The 10640-nt window shown below is 52.3% G+C and overlaps 1 protein-coding gene across 7 annotated transcripts in view; it reads right to left on the bottom strand.

Moving 5' to 3' along the window:
- The window catches only part of Zmiz1 (zinc finger MIZ-type containing 1), a 120047-nt gene that overhangs the window by 20514 nt on the left and 88893 nt on the right, over positions 1–10640 (bottom strand). For all 7 annotated transcript variants that reach the window (XM_036198641.1, XM_036198640.1, XM_036198644.1 and 4 more), the window contains one exon: positions 6463–6607. In XM_036198641.1, the coding sequence (XP_036054534.1) occupies positions 6463–6607 (145 nt within the window). The remainder of the gene's footprint in view (positions 1–6462; positions 6608–10640) is intronic.

Raw genomic sequence — 10640 nt, 5'->3', positions numbered from 1 at the left:
TCAGCTGGGAGAGTGCTTGATTCCAGCATTGCACAGACAGCCTGGAGATAAACATCTACAATAAGCCTATAAGAGTGGGAGACAAGAGAATCAGAAGTTCAAGGCCATCCTTGGCTACATAGAAAGTATGAGTCTAGCCTGGGCTGTATGAGGCCCCGTCTCAAAAGAAAACCAAATCCTAAACCCAAACTAAACAACACAAAACACAAGGATGAATACTGTTCTCTCAACACATGTGCCACTGTGGACTGAGAATCAGTACCAAGAGGCTCAGTCAAGTACAGAAGTGTGAGCATAGGCCTTGGGGGCTGAGCAGGACATACTCTAAGAGGATAAAGAGGTGTTCTTAAAGTGAGGCAGGCTAATAATTCTTGATGTCCAAGGGGAAAGAGCAGGGCTAGAATGAGGAAACAGGGCATGGCTGAGACAGAGCAAGGCCCAGGAGCAGAGGTGGCTGACTGGGGACTTAAGTGTAGCCCGCAACAGTGAGGCCTAAGGCCTGGTTAGCAAGGGCATCTCTGCCCTTTCAGGGAGGGGCTAAGCCACAAGCTGGCAAAAGGGGCCTGGCTGGGAGACCCTGCAGGCCACGATTTCACAAAAGAGGAGACCCCTGGCCACCCATTGTCCTGCTAGACTACCATCTCGGGTGAGCCGGACAGACACAGGCTCTCTGGGGACTTAATAAAGCAAAAGTCTGTCTTCCCTCACCACACCCTGCCCCTCAGAACTGCTTCATAAGCTCCTCATTATCTTCCAGGCCAGGGTTGGGTTCATGGAAGGTTTGATTCAGCTGGACAGGTTCTAGGGAAGCCCTGTCTTTCACTACCTAGCCTCCCAGGCTCCTGCAGCTAAGGCCCCTACTGCCTCCAGCACTATGGCTGGGCCCTATGGGAGGAAATCAGTCTCTTCCTGTTCCACCCTACACACAACTAGTAGAGAACAATGCTAGCCAACATTGCCAAAGTGGGCACTCCAGGGCCTTGGCTAGCAGCTAAGTGCATTATCCCAGAGCAAAGGTGGCCTCATACTTAGTGTGCATACTTAGGGGTGCACACTGCAGGAGCAAAGAGCAGGCACAGAGGAGGGTGGCCTTGGGTCTCATGGCAGAAATGGCATCCACCAGCACGCCATGTGACTAATCGCCTTCTAAAGGCTCTAGGCTCCACAGGCACCCACAGCAGTAAGCCTGTCATGTCACCTCTGCCTGGACTCTCAATCCTACCCCCTTTCCCTGTGTCCAAGATCAAGGACAACCTGAGCTCCTGTGCCGGCAGGGAAGAGGGGCCAGCTGGGGTGAGAGGGCCTGGTGACAAAAGGGCCTGGGGGCGGGGCACATTGGGAAGGGTGTCCCAAGGCCTGCTTCTCTGACCAGCACTGTGTATTAATCTACAGTATGCAGAGCCCAGAAGGGTACCTGGTCGTTTGGGGTCACTCCTAAGAAGCTCTTCCTTTGGCCCACACAGCTGTCCCGAAGAGGGTAGTAGTCAACAGCCCCAAGGACCTGATAACCTCTCTAGGTTAATTCTGTCCCTCTATGGGAATTCCAATCATGCCACAAACTGCCCCTAGACCTAGTCCTGCCCTGGCAAACCTGCTTCAAAATCCTGTCCCACTTGAGAGGGGCTGGGCTATGGAAGGTCATCTCGAGTGCCTGTCAAGTGCCTCCAGCCTCGGGTGCTGCCATCGCGCCTCAGGCCAGGGCAGCTCTGTCCCTTTGGCCCTGCCTTTTGCCCTTCCAGGTTCCCTGCACCCTCCCAGGAAGCCCAGGGATATTGGCTTGAACTCTGCACTGGGGATGTGAGAGATTTCCTGCCTTGGGCTTTGGCTCCCTGGGGCCTGGGTGATGTTGACATCCATGAGGTGCAGGACGCTTCTGTGCAGTGATGGCAAAGAGGATGAGAAGAGGCCACAGCCATGCCACATCTGTTTGCAAAGCCATTGCCAATTGCCCTTGGCAATTTCTGACCTCCATCTTCACATGATGTCAGCCTCATCCTCCTCTGTAAGCACTCCTAGTGTCAGGCAGACAGACTGTCCAGCTGTCCTCGGTCTTCAGGACTCCAGCCTGGCCACAGGTTAGGTACCTACATTTACCCTATATTCTGAAGTCTGTAAAGATGTTGCTAACAGCAATGGGCGTTATCATTCCTGCCTGTCAAGTAAAAGGCTATTCAGATTTTCTTTGTTCTTCTTTTGCCTTCTTTCTCCAGCTAGAAAACTCCTACCCATACCTCAAAGCCTCGTCTGCATCTTCCCTTTCAGGGCTTTCTGTCATGAAACCAATAGCATTTCTCTTGGTTTCCTCCTCCCTGCTTTTTGCCTAGAGCCCTTCATACACCATGTCAAAACGGATGGCTTTTATGTCTGTGTACCAGCTCTGCAAGCATTGCAGAGGCTTGTGAGATATGAGAAATGAGCTAGGCCTGTAATGAAGGGCTCCTGGCTCTCCTTGTGCAGGTGACAGATACCCGCGCAAGGCAAGGGAAATCAAGCTGTGTTCTTTCTTTCCCGAACCTGTGGAAGCCACTTTGGGAGAAAGTGACTATTAGAGTATTCTCTTAATTAATTTCCCTGCTCTGGCTGTACTGGTACCAGCTCTGCCAGGCTGTGCTGTCAGTTAGGGGGCTAATGCTCCCTGCCTTTTACATTTGGGGAGACCATAACAAGTGTCTCCATATTATGGTTCTTGGCCTTCGCCTTCCTGTGGCTCGCTCATAGTGTGAGAGAGGGTGTAAGCATTGCTCAATTGCTCAGGAGGGAGCCATTGTGGAATCCTGAGTCTCAGTGGTCAGGGCTGTTCATTACCACTGTGGCCCCTCAGCTTTCTTCTCTCAGTTTTTCTTTAAAAAACTGAAAGACAGAAAGAGAGAGAGAGAGAGAGAGAGAGAGAGAGAGAGAGAGAGAGAGAGAGAGAGAAAGATTAGCTGGGTGTAGTGGTGCACAGCTTTAATTTCAGCACTCAGGAGGCAGAGGCAGGTAGATTTCTGTAAGTTCAAGGCTAGCCTGGTCTACATTGCGAGTTATAGGACAGCCAGGACTACATAGTAAGATCCTATCTCAAAAATTAAAAAAAAAAATTATTCTGTGTGTACACATGTGTAGGACCATGTGTGCCACAGTAGACATGTGGCGGTCAGAGGACAGCTTGTGGGGGTCACTCTCTCCTTCCACCATGTCAGGCCCAGATCAGATCAGTTGTCAGGCTTAAAGGCAGTCCACAGGGCCTTCTCCATGGCCTGTTTTGCTTTCTTTTTAAAAATAGATTTCTAGGGGCAAGAAGAGCCTACTACCAACAGAAATTGGTACAGACAGGCAAAAAAGAACTACACATAAGAGCTGACTATTTTTTTTCCTGCTGTTTTGAGACAGGATCTCACTGTGTAGCCCAGGCTGGCCTTGGGTTTATGTCCCTCCTGCACTGGCCTCCTCTGTGCTGGGCTTCCTGACGTATATGCTAGTACCTTTGGTCTGCTTTCTGTAGTGCTGGCAACTGAACCCAAGGCCTTGGGTATGCAAACGAGCACTCTACCACTGATCCACACCCCTGCTCTAACGGGGCTGTTTCCTCTCATCTATTAGCTGGCAACAAAAGAGCCTGTCAAGAGGACATCGGGCTAAGGTTTGGGGGACACACAAGTCCTGGGGATCCCCATGGACCAGAGTTGGTGTTCTTCCTACAGATGAGGAGACTGAGCATGAAAGAGGCTGAGGAACTGCCCAGACTCACAGCTAGAAGACAGCAGCCTGGCTCCAGGCCATGGCCCTACCCAGCAGCACACCCGGGCTTCTCTTTGGATGTAGCAAATCCCTGCTCCCGGAGGGAGGAGGAGCAAGATCACCCTTGATCTCAGAGGCTCCAGCAGCTTTGATTGTAATCAAATTAATAGATAAACAAGATTTATTAGACTCTTAATTAGCTTTGCAACACCCATCTGCATACAGACAATGTGCTAATCACAAATGGCTTTTTAAACCATTCATTAAAACCCTGGATGAGGAAGCAGAAGTTGTTGGGATAAAGTCGAGATCACCTCAGGGGTGCCAAAGGTGCCCTTCTGTCCTGGCAAAGGCTACATCTCCAGGGTCCTCCCAGCTTCGTCTTGGAGTTATTGGGGGAAAGCACGTGACATGCTTCTCTGTCTCTTTGCTATGTGCAAAATGACCTTGGGATGGCCAATGGTGAAGATAAACCAGGAGCCGAGAACTTTTTACAAGCTACAGTTAGTTCACATACCTCACAAGGTCACAAGTTATTCTCACAAATTGTCTTGGGAGTAGCTGGTCCCTCCTGACATCTCTTGCACGGTGACATGGCAGCACCATGTCTCTCTGGGACTTCAGGGGTTCACAGAGGTAAAGGGCACAGCCCAAGGGAACAGAACTCAGGCCCTAACTTGCGGCCTTACACTGTGGTGCCACCACATCTTCATGGTTCGCAGTGGATACGACAATGACCTGAGCCACAGAAACACTTGGTCCTCGGGGGCCCTCGAGACCTCTGGGTTCAGGTAGGGATTCCGGGTCTCTGGTTCCAACCCTTTGCTTGCTTTAGAGCCTCTAGTTGAGGACCCAGAGTTTCTGAACCCCTGGATCTTCTGGGTACCACATCCCAGACTTCCCAGTATACATACTGTGTTTCGCCCTTAACAAGAAGGCCAAAGCCCCTGTAAAGATGCCAGAGTCAGTGTCTCAACTGCAAAGGCTCTCTCTTCCACTAGGCTTCCATGTTTAGGAATTTACACTCGAAGCTTAACAGCTGCTAGGGTCCTCCAGAGTTCCCCTGGAAATGAGAGATTCCTCCCACAGGAACAGGCACGAAGGTTACAAGGAAGGCCAGTCAGCTTCTGGTCACTGGTTACTCAGTATCCTCACCACAGTCCTGGGCTCAAAGAAGAGTCAGGGATTGGCCATTGTTCAACAGCTGCCCCACCATAATGATAATTACCTAGAGTAAGCCGAGGATGAGAGCAGGGCATAGACTGTTCCAGAACCATCAAAACCAGCAAACAACCACTCCCTTCCTACCCCTGACTACGTTGTTCTGTGTCCTGCTTCACCTCTATCAGCTGTGTGTCCCTGGGCAACTCACTTTCCCACTCGGCCGGTTTAGCTGCCTTCTAAGCTCTGCAACTTTGCTATGCTTCCAAGAGGAACTTGCCTCCAAATGCCAAATGAAATGGTCAAGCTCAAATATCATCAGATCAATTGCCAAAGTCCTATTCACTGTCAGCTGGACCAGGGATAAAGAGGGGAAGGCAGAAGCTTGTTCTCTCTAGAGTAACAGTTCTCAACTAAGGTGACATCCCCACTCTCCCAAATGTGTTGGGTATTCTTGTGGCTGCAGTGCTTGGGGGCAGAGGGCAGTCATCAGAAAAGTAAGGTAGGCCAGGTCTGTGATGCTAAACACTTTATAAGACCCCCACCTCCGACAGCTATCCAGGCCGATTATGAACCCCTGAGGAAACACTGGTACAAAAGGAAGAGGCTGTGCTGTCAGAGCCTGGGCCCAGGGACTGGTGAGGCAGTGCGCTGGAGGAGAGCGGCTTGCTGTGCTCTGAAATGGCAGGTAAACACATAGCTGGCCATCCTAGCCACGCCGGGCACTTGCTTTGATGAGCGTGGAGGTCCTCTCTGGTCCTGACAGTTAATTCAATTGAGAAGACAAGGTTGACCCTGAGTTCTGGCAGTGCCTGGACCATGCAGTCCAGGATTGACTATGGCATGTTGGCATGTTCTGGGCCGTGAGTCTCTCAGCCAGGCAGGATAATGAGAGCTGAGCCGACTGCAGAGGCCCCAGTCATTAGCGAGGACCCACAAGGAGGGGGCGCAGACAGCATGACGGGCCTGTTGTTGCAGGGTCAGCCCACAGAATACTCAAGAGCATCAGCTCAGCAAGGCGCCTGTGAGATAATTAACAGGGAATTGCCGGTCTCACCACGTGCTTTTCTGAGGCTGGTGCAGGGCAGCCTGGCCAGTTCCTAGGTGCTTGGCAGCCCCTAGCAAGCCTGTTCCTGCCTAGGATCCAGGGTTCTGGCAGTCCCAGCCCAGTTTCACTTGCTCTGGTATGATGGGTGTGGCCTGGTTCTGCCCCATGCTGGGGTGTGACCAGCAGCCCTGGGGCATCCTGAGACCCTCTTGCCCCTGGTTTCCCTGAGAGCACCCAAGTGCCTGCTCTGAATAGAGGAAAGGCTCCAAGCTCATGATTCCTAATCTTCTACTAGAAGCCAGACATCTCAAGGACAAAGTGGCAGTGGGTGGGGACAAACCAGCCCTCTCTCTCTGCCTGATGGGGAAGAAGCCACATTATTTAGGAGGATTTAAAAGCTAAACTGCCTCTCAGAGGCTCCACTCCCAGGGCTTGCATCACAGGAGGTTTCCAAGCAGACCCCAGGCACCCAGAAGATAGCTGCTCAGTGCCTGCCCAGGTAGCCCATCCCCAAAGGCACCTGCATGCTTGCTCACCTGTGCGACAGAGTGGGTTTCATGGAGCTCATGGAGTTGAGGGGGGGCTGCATGGGGAGTTTCCCAGGGGGGTCGTTCTGGCGGCTCTTCTGATGTCGGAGCAACAGCAGGCGGCCAAGTTCTTCACACCAGGAGGACAGCAGGGCTGCGAGGAAGGACAGATGGTCAGTGGGCACACTCAAGTCCTCACTGCACTCTTCCCAGACAGGGTGTTTGGGATGTTGGTTTTGCTCTTGGGAGGCCTCAGTGTTTTAAGCTATAGGCTAACGCTCTCGAAGGAGAGATCAAAAGCATCTGTGCCAAGAGTCAACTAGAGGGGCCCCTGGAGGGCCACCAGGTTAGAGGCACCAATGAAGAGCTCAGACAATGAAGGGGAGGGTAGAGATGGAGCTAAGGGTGAGCCGAGGGAAAGGGCCCAACAAAGGCCTTGGATCAGGGTGTGATCAGACACTGCTGTTCCCCACAGACTTTCAGGGACCCCATTATCCCATATTCTGAACATTTAGTGCTACCTGGCTTCTCACCATGGACATGTTAAAAACTGTAAGGCACAGCCACAACTCAGGACTCTTGGAGCCGAGGACCCAGGAGCGTTCACTGGCCTCTCTGAAACTCCCATCCTGTGACATGTGACCCCATCCTGTCTCCTCTCCCCTCTCTCTCCCCCGCCTCTCTCTCTGTTGGACTCAAATGCTTAGAAGGATGAAAGGTTTCCACAGCAGAGGGTAGCAGTGTGTGTGTGTGTGTGTGTGTGTGCATACACACACACACACACACACACACACACACACGTATTCTTTCCTGTGGCTCAGGCACGCGAAGTCATTTACAGTAATCACCAGAGAGTGATGAGATAGACAGTGTCCCTGCTCGGTAAGAAACCCTACAGAAGGCAGGATGCCTTCAGCAGGCCAAACCCCAGTCGCTCTTCATCTCCCGGCTCCTCCCACTTAAATAAGGAACCTGAAGCTGCCCATTGCCAGCACCGGAGGAATATGTCCACATACACAATGACTAGGAGTGCCTGGTATTGCAAACTGTCAGGCCCTGTACAGACCCTCCCTCAGCCCACAGCTCCGTTGGGTCTCACTGAGGCTGCCAGATGCTTTGCTCAGCTTGTCTGGTGGGTAAAAGGCTCGACCAAGGAAGGAGGTGGGGTTGTAGCCCCCAAGGGAGCTTTTGTTTCTCCCCTAGAGGCAGCGGACAAGCTCATGTACTGTTCTCTGTGGGTGCCCTTGCTGTCACCTGCAAGAGGAGGAGACTGACTACAAGGACAGGACCCTGGCCCCAATGTACATCTTCCCGTAAGCTGATGAGGCTCCTAGTGAGCGCCCAGCACACACTAGACATGGCTAGAGGGAAGCTGCCTATCTAGCAAGGCTGGGTCAGACACAAGTCTGTTTTCTGATTGCTCCACTTTTTGCCAGGCCTGGATATGCTTCTTGCATAGGGGACCAGGCATCTGGAAGCTCATTTGCACACCATGCACGAGGCCTGAAGGGCTGCAGCTCTAAGAGGCTTGCTGCCAGCACAAAGGACGGATGCCGACCTGTGCTGCCTGCAACCTGCCTCACGATCCAAGGCCTGCTCCTCTGAGCGCCAGGCAGGCCACTGTGGGATTCAGGGCTTTCCTTGGTTACCACAGGCTGCCCTACAGGTGAAGGGCGGCCTTGTCCACCTGTCCCCTGTTCCAAGTGGGGTAGTTTCTGGAAAGATAATGAAGCTGTATGATTGGCCGTGAGGACTGGAAGGTAGCTGGCAGGACATGTGTTAGCCACATTGTCACACATGCCTGGAAGGTCACAATCCTGTGTCCAAGAGGGAAAGAGAGGCAACACAGAGGACCCACCCCACTCTCCCTGCCTTGGCTGAGAGCCTGGTTGAGCACGAGGTTGACAGCAGTTCCCTCTCAATGCGCAGGAGTAATGCAGATGCTTGAGGGGGTGCAGACCAACAGGAGACCAACACCACATGGAAATTTGCAGCCAAAAGGGGAGTACGTTGAGAGGCAGACCAGATAGAAGCCCATGGGACTGAGGGACTCAGCCAGGTGGGGCTAAGCACACTCTGATCTGGGAAGGCCCACCTGCTTCCCTAAGTCTTGTCTCTCCAGTGGCTTCAACCTACATACTAGCTGGTGAGGCATATAGTCCCAGGATGGGCATCAGAGACACTTCTGGTTCTAACTTGTACCCATCTTTGTGGTGAGTCCCACTCCCAGGTCACCAGGCCCCCTCCATCCTCAAACATCAGCAAGGATCCCACATCCCTCCTCATCCTTTTACATGGACAGCTTGCTTGGCCTCATGGCAGCTGTTGGCACATTTGCTTTGCCTGGGCAGCTGGAGGTGCACAGGTCACCTGCAGAGCTGGTTGCAGATGTCACTGATATCCAAGGACACCCTCCCAGAGTGGAGCATTTGGGAGGCTGCAGAGTAATGTGGAGAGGTATTCCAGTACCACTGTGCCCTTGCTGAGCTCCTTCACAGTCGGGGATATCTACATGAGGAAAGCCTTCTGCTCACCAGAAACTGGGAGGCAGAGGAGCAGATAGAGGTACCTAGGAGCGGGGTCCACAGAGGCCTGTCATCTAAGACCTGGCATTCAGGAGGCAGGACTACAGTGGCAGCCACTTCTTCCTCTGCTCCAGATGGGACCAAGGCAGGGGTTGGCCTTACGGAGGGCAGAACAAGCTGCAAACGTGTCTCCTGTGTACAGCGCCCAAGGAACAGTCCCTAGAGGTCCCTTCCTCAATGCCCACCTGGGGGAGGCCTTGCACAACGTCCAAGCACTGAAGTGGGTAGCCCCAGGAGTCTGGCCTCTCAGACTGGAGGGAGCCGGTTTCCTTACCAGCTGAATAGAACACTCCACCAGGTTTCCTTCCAGCTGACCTCACCACATAGCAGCGGGGGCCACTCTGGACCCCAGCTGCCTACTTGGAAACTCAACTCAGATTTCAAACTATTTCCAAACTTCTCAACATAGCAGAAAAACACACATAACCCGAACACATTTAAAATGATCACATGAGGGCTGGCGAGACGGCTCAAGGGTTGACAACTTGAGTTCCATCCCTGAGACCTACATGCTGGAAGAAAAACCAACTCCTGTATATTGTCTTCTGACCTCCCCATGTGTGCTGTGTGTCATACACACACACACACACACACACACACACACACACACACACACATACACGAATATACACATAAATAAATATTAATAAAAATTTTTAAAATGATCCATTGGTCTTTTTGGGACAAGGTGTCACTATGTAGCTATGGCTGACCTAGTACTCACTATGTAGACCAGGCTGGCCTTGAATTCAAGTTCTGCCTGCCTTTGCCTCCCAAGTACTGGGATTAGAGGTGCAGGCTACCACATGGGGCTCCCAACAAATACTAACTAGCCTTTTATTGCCAGGCTCCATTCCACTCTATTGCCACCTTAAATGCCAAAGTGCCTGATCACTCACCTAAATATTTGACAAAGGGCTGCCAAACCCCTACTGAGTATGAGAAGATCCTAGCAAGCTAGGAGGCACCTCTGTGCACATCTGTCCTGGCTAACCCTGACCTTAGGGGTCAGCTGTCCTGCTAGGATTCAGGGCAAGGGACATAAACAATCTGGGACCAAAGCAGTTCCCCCTGACATGTACGTGACCTTGCTCTTTCTAGGCCTTTACTGTCAGTGGGTGTAACACTTAACGTCTGCTCTTCAGGATCATGCTGTTTCAATGACAGTGACACTGGTAGTGTTTAAAACAGTAGCTGGTAGGCAGAGAGGGGTCTGTGTAGCATAGTGAATGGTTGCTAGAGGGCCCCTGGGACACCTGCAAACGCACCCTGCTCAGCTCAGTGCAGGCAGGAGAATGCCTCGGAAATGGGAGACGGCCTCTCATTTCCTCATTCTGGAGCCTGTCTTGCCCGGTAGGTTCCAGGCCCCCTCTCCATATGTTAGTCTCCACGACACCATGACATACCTAGAAAATACTTCCTCTTGTCTTCCCTTGCAGCATTGTGCTTCTGTAATGGTGGCTCCTTTAGGAAGGCCTCTAGTCACTTCCAAAAGTGCTCATGCAGTCCCCAGTGGGCACCAGTGCGAAGCAGCAGCTGGGAACACTGGCCTTCCCAGCTCCAGGATACCATGTGGGCTGTGTGTGAGTCCTCAGCTTAGGG

Source organism: Onychomys torridus, chromosome 9 (genome assembly GCF_903995425.1).
Source record: "Onychomys torridus chromosome 9, mOncTor1.1, whole genome shotgun sequence".
In the NCBI taxonomy this organism is placed as follows: Eukaryota; Metazoa; Chordata; class Mammalia; order Rodentia; family Cricetidae; genus Onychomys; species Onychomys torridus.
The sequence above is the reverse complement of the archived record's forward strand: the minus strand, read 5'-3'. Positions and strand labels throughout refer to the sequence as shown.